The 17,782-nt window shown below is 39.5% G+C and overlaps 1 protein-coding gene across 1 annotated transcript in view; it reads left to right on the top strand.

Moving 5' to 3' along the window:
- Positions 1 to 17,782, top strand: part of parp8.L (poly(ADP-ribose) polymerase family member 8 L homeolog) — a 193,380-nt gene that overhangs the window by 83,699 nt on the left and 91,899 nt on the right. The window contains exon 4 of the mRNA XM_041569417.1: positions 4,240 to 4,326. Within this exon, the coding sequence (XP_041425351.1) occupies positions 4,240 to 4,326 (87 nt within the window). The remainder of the gene's footprint in view (positions 1 to 4,239; positions 4,327 to 17,782) is intronic.

The following is a 17,782-nucleotide window of genomic DNA, read 5'->3' as shown; positions in this document are numbered from 1 at the left end:
TAAAGAGACAGTACTTCGACTATCGAATGGTCGAATAGTCGAACGATTTTTACTTCGAATCCTTCGATAGTCGTGGTCGAAGTAGCCCATTCGATGGTTGAAGTAGCCCAAAAAAAAATTCGAAGTTTTTTAACTTCGAATCCTTCAATCGAAGTTAGTGAATCGGCCCCTCAATGTCATATTAGTACAGTGGAAAATACATTAGTCCACATGTTTTATTATTTGCTGTTTATAATCAGGACAATTATAATTGGGAGAGCGCTAGACTTTCTGAACGTGCTTCAATAATTCATGTAATTCATGGGCAGCACAAATGATGTTGACGTAGCCAGTGATTTCGTCATTTTATTAATTTGTAAAATGGCGAAAATTTGCATAAATTTTGCTACATGCATTAAAGTCAATGTGTGTTTTTTCTTTACACCAAATGGATTGGAGTCAATAGGCTTTTTTTCACAAATTGGGGGTACGCTACTGAAGTGCGAGCTGCTTTAATAGCTTCTTCTTTGCATTCCTGAGTGGCATCAACAAAAGGAATTTAATTAAATTATGTAAATGAATGTAATGAATGGGAATTATTTACTCAAGTAGACAATATGAGTTATAAGAGGCACTTCTCTAGGTAAATTCTTTGGTATCAGGAACAGTGCTGCTTTTAATGAATTGGCACAGGGGGAGTTTTCCCATGGTCCCCCATTAGCTCTTTTATCAACAATGTAAAAGAGCTGAACCATTATAGTAATCCGCTGCAATGGTTTTTCACTACTTCCATTTCAGGTTCTACTGTGTCCTTTTTATACTTTAAAGGATAACTAAAGTCTAATTAAAGAAGTAGGTAGAAATGTTGTACATTATGTTTTGAACTTCTGTACCAGCCCATGGCAACCACAACCCTTTAGCAGTAAAGATCTGTGTCTCCAAAGATGCCCCAGTAGCTTTTAATAATCAGCCCTGTAGCATCAGCTTATATTATAGACAAACCTTATTTTCTGCTTGATAATTTGCAACAACCCCTAAGCTTAGCTTCTCAACAGCTGCTCAGAGCCCACTGAGCATGTGAGTATCACAGACACTTTCCAAGATGGTGACCCCCTGTGACAAGTTTGAAGTCCTGGTTCATTGCTGCTTTTGAGATTCTGACATTGTAGGCTGGTATAATAAGTTCAGTATGTAAAATATGCCATTTTTAACCATATTAATTTTTAGGGTTTAGTTCTCCTTTAAGGTTCTTGTGGAAAATTAAATTCTATGAGTTGTGACTAGTCCATGCCCAGTTATGCCAATACATTCCATAATGTGCCAGATCCCCCTTACATTCTGGAGGTATGCTAAAGAGGAAGAAAAAAAAAAAAGAAAGGTGCATTATATACTAAATCACTGGATCACTTGAGTAGCAGATATAAGCAGATATTGAGATGATGCAGGCAGCTCTGACCTCCAGCAGTGTAATCACCTGGACCTCTGTGCATACGGAACACATTTTAGGACATACTACTGCGAAATACATGCAATGTCCTATGCCTTTGGAATGGCGCATCGGTTGCTTTTACCGTCACCACCATTCTCTACCCTCCCTTCTCAGCCGTCAGTCATACGAACTCCGACCTCAGCCTTCTGCCCTCAGCCTTCCACCCTCCATCCTCTGCCCTCAGTCCTCTTCCTTCCGCCCTCTTCCCTCTGCCCTTGCTGCTCAGCACTCCCCCCTCAGATCTTTCTTTTCAGCCAACAGTCTCATCCATAAGTTTCTAAAGTGGTGAGCGAGGACGGACGGAAGAGGACTGAAGGAAGAGGACTGAAGGAAGAGGATTGAGGGCGGAAGGCAGAAGAATGAGGACGGAAGGCAGTGGAATGAGGGCGGAAGGAGAAGGATGGAGGGCTGAGGGCAGAAGACTGAGGGTTGGCTGAGGGTGAAGTTCGTATGACTGACGGCTGAGAAGGGAGGGTGGATGACAGAGGTGTGATTGCGGATTTGGATGATGAGTGACGGTAAAAACAACCGATGCGCCATTCCGAAGGTATAGGACATCGCAGTAAGGAGATGTATTTTGATGCAGGATGTTCTAAAATGCAGTGGCGTAACTACCGGGGGAGCAGGGGGTGCGATTGGGCCAGGGCCTGCACCCCCTCAGGGCCCCCCGGCAGCTCGCGCACCTATGTTTCCGGGCGGATTCTGGGCGTATGGAAGGGGACGGGGGCCTGGTTACACGTCCTGCGCCAGGGCCCGCCCCCTCTAGTTACGTTGCTGCTAAAATGCATTCCGTATGTGCAGCTTTCCAGCCTGGCATTTTCTCAGAAAACAGCCAGACAGCTTTCCTTGGTTCAGGATCTTTGCAGGTGGCTTTCTCTCTTACTGGCAGATCTCTCTCTCCAAAACAGGAGACACACAGCAGTCTGATGTTCCCTGCTGTCCCACAGCTCTCTCCTTTACCCCAAAGTCAGTCTCTCCTTTACCCCAAAGTCCCTCCTCCAAAGCATTTTGCACCCTTTCTCATAATTGGTAGTCCCAAGGCCCATGCTGTCCTTGAGCTCTGCTGCATGCTGGGAAATGTAGTTCTGTTACTGTCCCTGCAACTCAATAGAAATCCAGGCTCTTTGTTGGGGTGAGTGGCTGATTATATTTATTGCATTCTTAGGGGTGTTACAGATATATTAATTACATAGCCAGTAGCAACCAATTAGATATTCACCTTTCAATTTGTAACTTGTAGTTGACTGCTTAAAGGGGACCTGTTGACCAGACATAAAAAGCTGTATAATAAAAGTCTTTTTCAAATTAAATATGAAACTCAAATTATTATTTTTTTATTAATACACCCATAACTGTAACATAATTCTCAGCTGTCAATCACATATTGCTTGCCCCTCCTCTATGCTTCAGGCACAGATACGAGGCAGGCACTTGCTTTCACTTTTCATTCTACACTGGCTTCATGTTACTGCCCTTCCCACATCCCCCCTCGCTCTTCACTGTCTAATTGTGTAGTCAGGGCATTGGCAGGGGCATCAGGTCCCCCCTTGTGGCACAAGATTTTGGCATGATGCAAAGCTTGCCTTAATAACAGTGTCCACAAAAGGGCACCTGCCTGCTCGATTTGATTGTGAAGTGCAAGTGAAGTTTACTTTGGTTGACTAAGGTAATAATATAGGATTTGGAATTATTTCTCGGGGGGGGAAGGTCTACTTTAAATTGGTTGCTATTGGCAACTGCACTTGTGCAATTAGCAGGTGCAACATTAATTCCTAGGTCATGGTTAAATGTCACCTACGGGTCTCACACTCCTGCCTATAGTTAAGGAGCTGGCAAGTTATATAGAGATACAAACTATTATTAGCCGCCCGTCGCTCTAACTAATACGCCCTGCTCCTGTACTGGTTGTACTATTAAGCTACTCTCTGTATATCGCTTATCTTTGCAGTAGAAATGTCAGAACCAGTTACTATGGAAATGCAAATCAGATTATTTCGTTCCGAGATCACAATGAATCATTTTTTTTTTTTTTTTTGCATTAAAAATGTTATTTGGCTTACAAGACAAGAAATGAGACTGAAGCACATATTTAACACTATCAGGGAATGTACTTTTTAGATTCAGCAGAGACCCCAGTTCTGTATTTGCTGGCAGGGTTGGACGCTGGCATTGAGAAAATTAATTTAGTGAATTCATGTAAATGAATGTAATAACTGGGAGTTATTTACAATATGAGTTATAAGAGGCTTTTTACTAGGCACATATCCCAGGAACTGGGCTGCTTTATTAAAAGGGCAAAGGAGGCATTTTCCGTCTACATAATATTCTGAATGAAGCATCCCTTAGACATTGCAGAGCCATTATTGTAAACATGCCCAGTTATGCCCAAATACCCTCTCCCAACTTTTGGAGGTTTCTCCTTATAGCACCTTAAGGCTAATTAGAACAGTACCTTGTATTTGATCTCAACTAAGATATAATTAATCATTATTGGAAGCAGCCTATTGGGTTTATTTAATGTTTACATGATTTTCCAGTAGACTTAAGGCATGAATATTCAAATTACAGAAAGATCCGTTATCTGGAAAACCCCAGGACCCGAGCATTCTGGATAACAGATCCCGTACATGAACCTGTGGCGCTGGCTAGATACGAGTTAAACTCTGCATCAGAACATTTGATTATTATTATTTCAGTGGTGTCTCTTTCCTGTAGAGCAATAAAACTGATACATGTTCGTGTCTTTGATTTTCGTCTCTTCTTCTCTACAGATAACACTTACGTATCAAGCTCGGAAAATGATGAAGATGTGTTAGTTACAACAGAACCTATTCCAGTCATTTTTCACAGAATTACAGGTAACATAAAAAGCAAGCGAGAAAGAGAGAGAGAGCAAATATAAGTATTTAAGGATGGGCATGGGAAATTGAATTAATGGAAGATATGATGAAAGGAGATGTACCAATTAAAAGGACAAGTGAGGGCTTATATATATATATATATATATATATATATATATATATATATATATATATATATATATATATATATATATATATATATATATATATTTACACATACATACATACATACATATATATATAGATATATAGATATAGATATATATATAGATATATAAATAATACACAAAAGCCATGAATATCTTGTAAATTATATCCTTATAAACAGTGAGTTCTGATGTCATCAGTTATAAACGTTGAGTTCTGACTGATGTTATTTCTGTCACATGACTCACTAAAACTTGTGTATTATAAATAAAGTACCCCAGTTGCAAAACATGAGGTTATTATAAGTTACCTCGGAGTTCCATGACCTTATGGAATTTATATACTTAGATTTTACAAGAGGGGGTACTTTAGTCACTATATATATATATATATATATATATATATATATATATATATATATATATATATATATATATATATATATGTGTGTGTAACACCTTCTTGGGCCATACAGGGTTAATTTACCAGCAACTGCACTAGAGCATGGGTTACAAGTGACTCTAACACTTCAGGCCAGAGCCTTCGCTACATGGAAGATTAAAGGTGTGGTGTAGTGTAACTACAACTCCCAAAGGCTACTGTGCAATAAAACAGGAAAAAAAATGGGCGCCAGAAGGTTCTTGCAGTAAAACAGAACAAAAAGGTTTATTTAACATCCTCAGGACTTACTCACATCACAAGGGGTTAGAGGATAAAGGTACATCACATGCAGCTTTACACAGGCTGACACTCCCTTAGGACAGACTTGGCAGGCATCCCACTTCACCTCTGCCACATCTCTGGATGAACCTCAGGGCAATCATCTCTCTATATATAGTCCTCAAGAAGGAGCCCTCACAGGTCTTATAACTAGAAACAATCTATTTAATGTGGGCACAAAACTAACGTTTAGTCCTTTAAATGCGTAAGGATGATCGTTTATAGTTGGGTAATATAGCTCACTTACGCATTTAAAGGACTTTAACAGCGCTCTGGCTCTGGCACTGTGGAAGTAAAGAACACATAGGTTCACTTTCGGCTATGTTTGTTTACTTATACACTATGTCCGTTGTGATTCCACTTGGGTCTGTATGTGTGGACACTGTCTAATTACTTTTAGTGGCACTTTTTGGTTGCTCTCTTTATCACACTATGTCTACATTGTTGCGAGTATTGATTGTAGTATTTATGATTTAAATCAAGGAATATTCTGTTTTATGTAAACTAGGGATGCACCGAATCCACTATTTTGGATTCGGCGAAACCCCGAATCCTTCGCGAAAGATTCGGCCGAATACCGAACCGAATCGTAATCCTAATTTGCATATGCAAATTAGGGGTGGGAAGGGGAAAATTTTTTACTTGTTTACCTTGTTTTGTGACAAAAAGTCACGCAATTTCCCTCCCCACCCCTAATTTTCATATGCAAATTAGGATTTGGATTCGGTTCAGCCGGGCAGAAGGATTCGGCCGAATCCGAATCCTGCTGAAAAAGGCCGAATCCCGAACCGAATCCTGGATTCGGTGCATCCCTGATGTAAACACCTAATTGGAAGATTGGTTCATTTGAATGGTGTATAGATTTTCACTAGCCAATGAATTGGCTCCATGTCACACGGCCATTTCCTGACACACCCCCACTTGTCATTTCCTGTATATCAAACGTCAGCTCTAGGTTCCTGAATTCAATTATAATTTGTGTCCTGCATAGGACCCCGTGAATATGTTTGGTAACTTAGATTGTAAATTCCACTGGGGCAGGGAATGATGTATAATCTGCATCTGCATAACAGGTATGGGGCCTGGGGTCCTCCGGATAAGGGATCTTTCTGAAATTAGGATCTCCAAACCCCAAGTCTACTAAAATATAATTTAAACATTCAATTGACCCAATAAAATAGTTTTGCCTCCAATAAGGATTAATTATATCTTAGTTAGAATCAGATACAAGATACTTTGTTATTATTACAGAGAGAAAGGAAATCATTTCTAAAAAAAATTAATTGATTTGGTTAAAATGGAGTCTATGGGAGATGGCTTTCCAGTAATTATTTCTTGTTTCCGGATAATGGGTACTATACCTGTTTATAAATAAAGGCAGATAACTGTCCATGTTGATGGCAAAAGAGTCCTAAGGTTTTATGCCCCAAATTACAGAAATACCCCTTTATCTGGGAAACCTTGGGTCCCAAGAAACGCAGGTAATGAATCTCATGCTTTATAGAAGTGATATTTCCTTTTTAGGTTTTATTTGTTTAAAATGATTGGGGTTATTTACCAGGTTGCTAAGTATAGCTACATAGCAGGAACATTACATTGTTATGGAAACTGCCTTCAGAAAGGAATTGCATGAAGCTTGTAAATGCTGCATTCGATGGGGAATAGCACTGACGTCTCTCACTGTCTGCTGCTCTATCTAATTGCATTATGTCGCTGTGCCCTTTATTCAATGTAAGTCATGTGATTATAAGCACAAGCTTCCCAGTTTATAACACTGTATCTCAGACGGAGGCATTGTGTTCCTATGCAATAGTCTGGAAACAAACGTTTCAGAACTTTGATACACCATTGTATGGGGGACATGTGGATTAATAGGACTGTTGTTTGGGGGTATTAACAGGCATTAATGTTTGTGGGATCCCTTTTGGATCGTAAGCTCTTTTGCACAGGGCCTTCCTCGCCTTTTGTATCGGTAGTTATGTATGTAACTCTATGTTCTATGTGATTTTTTTGTATAAACGCATTTATTCTACAACAATGTACAATATGTTGGCGCTCTATAAATACATGTTAATAATAATGATAATTAAAGTTGCATGCAATGGGAGAGTAAAGGTACCCATAGACGCAAAGATTTTTCTTTGGTGAACGACTGATTTTAGCGAAATCCAAACAATCCGTCAAATTATCATGAAGTTAGTGGGAATCGAAAGATCACATAGAACATAGACTTACATAACGAAAGATTGTATGTTTTAAATACACCTGTAGAGCTGAATCGTCAGATATACAGATAGAAACAATAGAATTCTACCTGTATCTGCCAATTCAGCACTAACAATATTTGGGTGCCTTCAAAGGTGCCCCATCAAAATTTTCCGACCAGCTAGATCGACGAGCCGACTGATATCCAAGTCTTCTGCCCATTTGGTCGGCTCTTTTCCCACCATACACACACCGAATATTGTACGAATTTGTACGTTATTATCTGAACATCAATGGCCACCTAAAAGCCATTGTATTGAGCTCCTTTGAGACGGGATATGTAAAGGGAAAGAGCTGTAACAGTGGGATGGTGTGTATAATAAAGCTTCATGGTCTCAAGGGTAAGGGCTGCAGCCAGTGGCATAACTAGATATTACTGGGCCCCACAGCAAATTATTTTATGGGCGCCAAACATATCCAGAGGTTGTCCTGTGTTACTTATATATGTTGAAATTTGGGCCTCATGGGGCCCCATACCTCCTGGGTCCCCCTGCAGCTGCAGGGTCTGCTTCCTCTGTAGTTACGCCCCTGGCTGCAGCTGTGGAATTCTGGGAAAGTGAGAGCATTAAAGCAAGACAAGGTCAGAAGAAAGTATGTTTATTAGGTTTATTAGGTCAAATTGACTGTCAGAGGTGGGGGCTGCAACTATGGGAAAGTGTGTATAGTAGGATGAGATGGTGTCCAGGGAAGGTGACTTTAAGTTAGGGGCCGATTCATGAAGCGCGAGTGAAGGATTCGAATTAAAAAAACTTCGAATTTCGAAGTGTTTTTTGGGCTACTTCGACCATCGAATGGGCTACTTCGACCTACGACTACGACTACGAATCGAACGATTCGAACTAAAAATCGTTCGACTATTCGACCATTCGATAGTCGAAGTACTGCCTCTTTAAAAAAAACTTCGACCCCCTACTTCGGCAGCTAAAAGCTACCGAAGTCAATGTTAGCCTATGGGGAAGGTCCCCATAGGCTTGCCTAAGTTTTTTTGATCGAAGGATATTCCTTCGATCGTTGGATTAAAATCCTTCGAATCGTTCGATTCGAAGGATTTAATCGTTTGATCGAAGGAATAATCCTTCGATCGTTTGATCGTAGGATTTGCGCTAAATCCTTCGACTTCGATATTCGAAGTCGAAGGATTTTAGTTCCTAGTCGAATATCGAGGGTTAATTAACCCTCGATATTCGACCCTTCATACATCTGCCCCCTAGGTGTCAGGTGAGAACTTAAGGTTGAAAAGTAGGAGATGAGCCACCACCATTGTCTTGGAAACGTTCAATGATGGAGGGAAGATGTAGTCCATAGCCTGAGATAGGAAGTTCCACTACAGGGTGAGACAGGAGGCCATGGGGTACAAGTGTGTTTCAGTGGAAGACTGCTGAGGTGTCTTTGTAACTGTTGCCAAAGTGTGAGAACCCCGTTCTTGTTGCTACTCTCGATCCTGAATATATTGTTCTGTTGTGGAATTCCATTAGCCTATTCCTTTATAAAGGAGTGGTTCACCTTTAAGTTAACTTTTAGGGGGTTATTTATCAGAGTCTGAATTTATCTTAATATTTTATATTCTGACTTTTCCATTCTCAGGGTTTAATAAATTCCGAAAAATTCATGATTTTTCGTGAATAACCCTCTTAGTGTGTTATAGAATGGCCAATTCTAAGCAACTTCTCAGTTGGTCTTTATTTTTATTTTTTTATACTGTAGTTTTATAATTATTCTTCTGACTTTTTCCAGCTTTCAAATAGGGTTCACTGACCCCATTTAAAAAAGCAAATGCTCTTTAAGGCAACAAATGTAATGCTATTGCTGCTTTTTATTACTTATCTTTCTATTCCTCCTATTCCAGTCTCTTATTGAAAAAGAATGCATGGTTGCTAGGGTAATTTGGTGTTCTGCCTGGAGTGAGCCAATGAGGGCCTGAAGGGCTTCTGCTTTCCTCTGGAACTCTCTGCCTTGAGCTGTCAGACTTTCTCCTTCCTTCCAAACTTTCAAACTTTCAAACTTTCAGACCCACCTGTTTAAAGAAGCTTATTCACTGTACCTTAATGAATCAATCATAAATCACAAAATTGTTTCTAAAATTCTAATGTCTCAATTGTACCCTAACCTTTAGTTTGTAAACTCTAATTTCTAGGGCCCTGTAATCTGTAAACCCTTGTTTGTTATCCACCATTTATTCCCTGTTTGTTATAACCAAGGTAAAGTGTATCTTGTTGGCGCTATATAAATAAATGATGACCATGTTAGTAAATCATGGCCAGATTGCCAATTTTTTTTAATAAAACCAAAAAAGTTGGCAGTTCCTTCTAAGCGACATAACTTTGATACAGTGGACTAGTTGTGTGTGTCCTTCAGCAGTCTGTCCCAGCGGACCATGTTTTCATTTTTACAGAGAATCTGGTCGGAGCCTGCAATCCTATGCGGCTCTGGATATTGCTCATGTAATCAGTAGGTTATTGCCGCCACTATCTCCATAAATATTATTTATTGATAGCAATAAACGTCAAGTTGCAAATTACTTTTTTTGTAAATGATTCCATATAATGCCAAATAAGGCAGCCGCCCATTCAGATTAAAATGAGAATTTTCTGGCTCCGTCTAAATAGTGACTGCCATCGCTCCTGACTATTTTAGCAGAGGGATGGAGATTCTTACAGACGTATTTCCTTTCTATTTGTTTTCCGCGTGGGGAGTTATTGCATTTACAGCCCGGTGTTCTCTTTGTGGCTTCCAGAAGAGGAGCAAAGGAAGTTCTTAACTTGAGCCTAAAAATAGCATCTGGACTGAGCACCTGGGCTGCAAGCAGTCTGTCTCAGACTTGTTCTCATGATCACCCACAAGTGTTCATCATCTTCATTCTCATTACAATCAGCTTCACTGTCATCTGGTGCCCTGCTTCAACTGGCTCTTAATTATACATATCTATGAATGCTGCTCTTGAGAACAAAGCATATTCATTTTATAAAGTAAAACTATTGGGCACACGCATATTTCCCAATGGCAAGGCTATAAGAAACTGGATATTTGGATATTTCCCTTAATATAACTTAAAGATGTGACTTTGAATATTATTCGGATAATAGGGGTGAATAACTTTGACCCCAGGGGTGCACCAGAACTTCTCATTTTAAAAAATACTTGCACTTGGAAATCCTTTTGCACTGAATGGTGGGATGCAGGATGTGGGGACATCTCCTTGCCTCCCCCTGCCGAACCCTCATGAATACAGAGCTGCCAAATGCAGGTAGCACTATATTCAGGTTTTGGAGCAAAGGGGCTATTTTTCAGCAAGGCAGAAAACATGGTGGATTGCACCAACAAAAAAATGATAATATTGGGGTCATGTGAATAAGTAAATGACCCCAATATTATAATTTTTTGTGGGTTTGTTGTTAGGCAGCTCTTCAATATGAGGATTGAAATAGCTCTGTTTTTCCTAGGGTTACTGTCCCTAGCAGCCAAGCACTGGACTGGATAATAAATATCATAGGGCTTTAAAGGGGGCACTAAAGTCTAAAATAGCATAATGCTAGAAATGCTGTATTTTGTATACTAAATATAAACATGAATTTACTGCACCAGAAGCCTAATAAAACAAATAATCAATGCTTTCACAGCTAGCCGGGGGGGGGGGGCTGTCATCTTGTAACTTTGTTAAACATCTTTGCAAGACCAAGACTACACACATGCTCAGTGTGTTCTGGGCTACAGTTGGTAGGCTAAATTTAGGGATTGTCATAAATTATCAAAACAGCACAAGTCAAATAATTTCTGCCATAGAAGCCTATACACAGAATAAACAGAATATGCAGACAAGTTGTTCTGTGGATATAAATCTCTACACAGTCGCCAGCTGCTTTATATGGAAACAAACAAAGCTGCTCGAGGTCAGGGAAGTAAGGTGAGAGGGGCTCCCCCTGCTGTTTGAAAGTATGATCGTTTTCCTGCAGAGCAGTTAGGGACCGTCTGAAGTTTCCTATCTGCAGCAGTCAGAGCAAGTAAAACAAAGGAGGAATTTCACTGCATACAGTCAGGGTTATTATAAAAATTGTACACATTTTTTAATTGAAATGTATTGTAGATAGATTTCTTTTTCATTAAAGAAAGTAAAGATTGGATATTATTTTTTTGCCTTTACATCCCCTTTAAGGGAAATCGAAACCAGCCAGACATCTTCCTTAACACTCACCTATTTTGTGTAGGTGACCATTGCCCAGAACAATGTGCAAATACAGCAGCAATGACTCTTCTTCACTGTGTTGTGCAATGGCACTGCCTGCCTCCTCTCAAACACACATTTACTGATTGGCAACCAGCTCTTGGAGAAGGGTGGGGTGCAGATGTCACCCAGCTCAAGGAAGGATGAGACACTGCTGAAGCGAGTGCAAGCTGCTGGGAGGCAATCTAACAGCAGATAACCTTCAATATGACTTATAGTCTGGTGCCCTTATTTCAGTTATTCACGGAGACTTTTTCATGGAGACTTTAATCTCCTACCCTTCTCCCTATATCATGCTGAGTGAGGTAGGGCAACATGAATGAGAGGGGTCACCTGTAATCCCTTGGGTTAAAGCACTCAGTCTCGCATATGAAATGTAACATCCCATTACATTTAAACTGTATATTAATATTTGCTGTGGGGAAAGAGTTGGGTTCCCCATGTTCCCTCTAAGTTTTGAGATCAGGGTGTCCTGAATCTATAAATTGAAGCTTTGGTTTATCATGTTGGACTCCTCCAATTAAGCCCTTAAAACACTATAAATACCAAAAAACAGAATAAAAAAAGCTTAAATCTGTTGTGAGAGCAGAAATCATCGTGCCCTAGACTAGAGAAGTCTCCAGATGCCCTAGAAAGAGAAGCCACATGACTTCTATGATCCTAGTGTTTAATGTCAAGGACATAAAACCTCAAATATTTTATATCATAGGAAGTTTAAGATTATGATGATGATTGCAGAGGCTTCTTCTTGTATCATCTATGAACCATCCGTTTTAGCTTCAGTGTCACCCCCCCCCCCCTTTTATTATACAGACTTTGGGCTTCAGCTATTGGCCTGATCCCCAAACTTTTAATAGTAATTTTTAAAGCTGCTTTGTTACCCTTTGCTTAAGTAGAGCAGACATATGTTTACTATTCAGCAGACACTGATGTGTGGGTGTAGATTAAAGCAAAGCCCTTGACAGCAAATGCGTGTGCTTTTAGTAATGACCTAAATGAAGTTTCTTGCTGTTTTATGAGAAGTGATCTAAGATAAACTCTTTAATTTAGACATGGTACATTCTCACGAAAACTGTGTAAAAGTAGCATAAATCTGTGCACAATCTTTTGCACAATATAAACATCTTGTTTGACTCATGAATAGGTATAATCCAGTGGTTATCCGCCATAAAGATTTGGTTCACAAAAAAAGAGGCATAAGACTTTACATGACATTGGTCTTCAAAACTCTACACTCTTTTATGGTGGCAAAGAACCATATCCACAAAAATTCAAGTTTTTGAGTTGATTTTTTTGGTCAAAATTCACATTTTCAGGGTTTTTTTTTTTAAAAAACTAGAATCTTTCAAGATGTATTATACCCCGACCCTGAAAATAACTCAAATCTGAAAATACACCATCTAAAACCTGTCGAGGTCATATAGGAGTTAATGGCAGAGGTCCCTTGAACCATTTGAAGATTAGCCTTCATGATATTCAGAGTTTTTCGGAGGGTTTTGCCCGAAAACTTGATCAATTCGAGTTTTCGGGTTGTAAACTCGCTGATTCGATTTCTTTCCATTTTTTTTCAAACTGGAGTTGTGAGTTCATTTGAGTTCATTCGAGGTATATAAAACTCTACAATTCAACCTTTGATAAATAACCCCGTAAGTGTAAAAACCACGAAAAACTCGAATACAAAACTTTGGCAAGTAAAAGCAGTCGGGGTCCTATAGAAGTCACTGGGAACTGCACTGATCCTATCAGAACTTTTTTTTTTACCATTCAGACTTTTAGAGGTTTTCTGATTTTTTTTGCTTTTAATTGCCCAAAATTATAAACATTTTTAGAGCTTCCCAGATCATTCAGCATTTTTTTTTTCAGCTACTTAACTCTTTATATATGCTATGGCTATTCATCTTCCAGACAAAGTTAAAGCAACAGTAACACCAAAAAATGTGTTTTAAAGTAATGAACGTGTCATTTAGTGTTGCCCTGCACTGGTAAAACGGGTGTGTTTTATTTAGAAACACTACTATAGTTCATATAAACAAGCTGCTGTGTAGCAATGGCGGAAATTGAAAAAAGTCTATATGGCACAGGTTAAATAGTGGATAACAGATAACACCATTATGTTCTACAGAGTTTATCTGCTGTGTAACCTGAGCCTTTTCTCCTTTGAATGGCTGCCCCCATTGCTACACAACAGCTTATTTATATAAACTATAGTAGTGTTTCTGAAGCAAACACACCAGTTTCACCAGTGCAGGGAAACACAGCATTATATTTTTATTTCTTTAAAACACTTGTATTTTGATTACTGTTCTTTTAAAGACCTTTAGAACATCACACTTCTGGGCAGAGTTTTACACATGTAGAAACTAAAGGGAAAAGAGGGTTAGAGAAAGTTTTATTATTTGAGGATTGAGCTCCCGGGCGATTGACCTAAAACATTATTACAGGCTTGTATCTGAAATGGAACACTTGAATGGTATTGCCCGGGAAAGGCCAGCAGTTTATCTACAAGAAGAGCAGTTAGCTTTCGCCCTCTTGCACTTTCTCTGCCAGCCTCCATTATAGAAATCCCATCTGTATTCCTTATGGTCTTGGCTTTTTGCCTTTAAACTGGCATCAGCACAAACTCCGAGGTGAGTGATTTCTCTAACAGCCCTGCTTATGTTTTAATCAAATTTCTATATTTAAGCCATGCATAGGAAAATTGTGCAGGAGAGTTAAACTGACAATTACCAAAACTAAAAAAAAAATGTTTAAGGACAATAACACTGCTGTTTGCTTGCTTATGAAAAGAATAGGAAGTACAATCTTGCTGTTGCTCAAAAACATGCCCTGTGAGTAATGCAGGCTATTGCCTAACCCTAAACTCCATTGTTTTTCTCAACATGATTGTGTTTTGTATTTTTCCAGTTTTCTTCAACGATTATCCTATGTGTTTATCTTGATCTGGCATGAATTCAGAAGAGCTTTTTATTTAGAACAATCTTGTTTTCTCTTAAAAGAGAGAGAGAGAATGAAATGGCATTTTTATTCTATCAAAGGAGAAATGATCATTAAAGGCGTCGCTCACCTTGAAATGTACTTTTAGCACGATGTAAACAATGTTATTCAAAGACATTTTACGTTGTTTCATTCTGAGTAAGACTTCCCCTTTAGGGCAGAGACACACGTGGAGATTCAGGGAGATTTAGTCGCCCGCCTCGTGAAGCAACTTCGGGCGACATTGGAAAATGAAGCACTCCGAGTTCCATCTCGCCGGTGATTTAGATTCTAGCCAGTGGGAAGGCAGTTCGGGAACATAAGTCGCACGAAGAAGCGGCAATTTATCAATGGGCAACTAATCTCCCCGAATCTCCACGTATGTCTCTGCCCTTAAAGTCGTTAGAGAATGCATTGGCAAATAGTTTTGCTTTCATTTTACTAGGGATTTGGTTATTTAGAAGCCGTTCACAGATACAATTTACTGGCTTCATTCTTGTCCAACTTTAGGGGGCAGATTTATCAAGGGTTGAAGTGAATTCGAGGTAATTATCGAGGTAAAAAATTCAAAATTTGAAGTAATTTTTTGGATAGATCGACCATCGAATAGGATACTACGACTTCGAATTTACTTCGGCTTCCATTCGAAGTAAAAATCGTTCAAATATTCGAACATTCGATAATCGAAGTACTGTCTCTTTAAAAAAACTTCGACTTCAAAACTTCGCCAAATTAAACCTGCCAAAGTGCTTTGTTAGCCTATGGGGACCTTCTACAGCCATTTTCTAAGTCTTCACACATCAAAGTAAAATTGTTAGATCGTACGCTAAAATCGTTCGAATCGGTCGTTTCGAACGATTTTAAATTCGTTGAAAAAAACTTTGACTTCGATATTCGAATTCGAAGTATTTCAATTTGATGGTCGAATTTCGAAGTATTTTTTACATTGAAATTCGACCCTTGATAAATCTGCCCCTAGGTGTGGCGTAACCAGATAAGGGGGAATATTTTGTGGTCTGTAAATGTAAAGCAAATGTAGGCGGTAGAAACAGCTTAGTTGGTAGTTGTGAGACTTAAAGGGCTTGTTCGCCTTTGAGTTAACTTTTAATATAACGTAGAGAGTGATATTCTGAGACAATTTGTTTTTTTCATTTTTTATTATTTGTGGCTTTATGTGGCAGCTCTCCATTTTGCAATTTCAGCAATCTGGTTGCTAGGGCCATACCTTAGCAACCATGTATTGATTTGAATAAGAGACTGGAATATGAATAGGAGAGGACCTGAATAAGAGTAGCAATAACAATGCAGAGCATTTGTTATTAGATGGGGTCAGTGGCCCCCATTTGAAAGCTTGAAAGAGTCAGAAGAAGGCAAATAATTTAAAAACTATAAAAAATAAATACTGAAGGCCAATTGAAAAATTGCTTATAACTGACCATTTTATAACATACTAAAAGTTAGGTTAAAGATGAATCACCCATTTAAGTCTCTGTTACCCTGCCAGTTAATGCCCTCATAACGTTTATAGGAGCCTGGTGCCCTTCAGCCTATTATCTGTTCTAAAACGTCATCTCCCAGGACTCTACTGACAAAAGCTGCAGGTTGGTGGCTCACCTTTAAGTTAACTTTTAGTATGTTATATAATGGATAATTTTAAGCAATTTGTCTTCATCATTTTTTTTTTTTTTAATAATTCACCTTCTTCTTCAATTTTCAAAGGGAGGTAGAAGATTATTGCTGTGGATCTTGTAGTCCTAGCACTGGCTAATACTCCCTAACAGGTACCCCAGCCCTGACTTACTCCTTAGGTTCTGTACCTACATTCTCAATTCTTTGCGAGTCACATTATCAATTCAGAAAAAAAGAAATGAATATAAACTAAACTGACATTATCAGGTGACAACTGATATGGGATCTACCCTATCCCATATCCCCGCAGCGACTGTTTGCCACATTTAACTCACTCCTATGCCCCCCTCCACCTCCTGCAAACATTAATGTAACTGCCCAAGACCTTGCTCATTTCTTTAATGAAAAAATCGATCTCATTAAGCTGAGCATACCGTCTGACAACTAACTCACCACCAGTCCACTCACATCTACTTTGCACTCCACCCCTGCAACACTAGATGAAGTTATCAAACTTCTAGCCTGCTCAAAACCCACAACCTGCTCCCTTGACCCCATACCCTCTCGCCTCCTCCACCCAATCTCTGATACACTCTCTCCTGCACTTACCCACCTATTTAACCTTTCACTCTCTACTGGTACTTTTCCAGCCTTATACAAACAAGCACTAATCACTCCTATCCTCAAAAAACCTTCCCTTGATCCCAGCTCTCCCGCTAACTATCGTCCGGTTTCCCTTCTTACATTCGCATCCAAATTACTAGAAAGGCTTGTTTACAAACGCCTGATCCAGCATCTCACTCACAACTCCCTTCTTGACCCCCTGCAATCTGGCTTCCGCCCATCACACTCGACTGAAACTGCACTCACCAAAGTAACCAATGATCTTCTACTGGCAAAGTCTAAAGGTCACTATTCCATACTTATCTTTCTAGATCTCTCTGCAGCCTTTGACACAGTTGACCACACACTCTACCTAGACATTTTACACTCAGCTGGCATTTGTGACACTGCTTTTTCATGGTTTACATCTTATCTGTCTGACCGTTCCTTTAAAGTTTCCTTCTCTAACTCTACTTCTACTATGTTCCCTCTATCTGTCAGAGTTCCTCAAGGCTCTGTTCTTGGCCCCCTGCTGTTCTCGCTCTATACAACTTCACTAGGAAAACTTATCCAGTTGTTTGGACTTTAGTATCACCTTTATGCTGATGACACCCAACTCTTCATGTCTACTCCCGATCCTTCTAATTCTGTCCTTTCCCAAGTCACAGACTGTCTCTCTGCTGTCTCCTCCTGGATGTCACAGCACCACCTGAAACTGAACCTTTGAAAAACAGAACTCATCATATTTCCTCCAAGATCTTCCCCTGTCCCTCAGATATCACTCACAGTAAACAACACCACCTTTCATTCCACCACACAGGCACGCTGCCTAGGAGTTATACTTGACTCGCATCTGTCTTTTTCACCACACATTCAAACACTTGCAAAATCTTGTCG

This window comes from Xenopus laevis, chromosome 1L (assembly GCF_017654675.1).
Source record: "Xenopus laevis strain J_2021 chromosome 1L, Xenopus_laevis_v10.1, whole genome shotgun sequence".
In the NCBI taxonomy this organism is placed as follows: Eukaryota; Metazoa; Chordata; class Amphibia; order Anura; family Pipidae; genus Xenopus; species Xenopus laevis.
The sequence above is the reverse complement of the archived record's forward strand: the minus strand, read 5'-3'. Positions and strand labels throughout refer to the sequence as shown.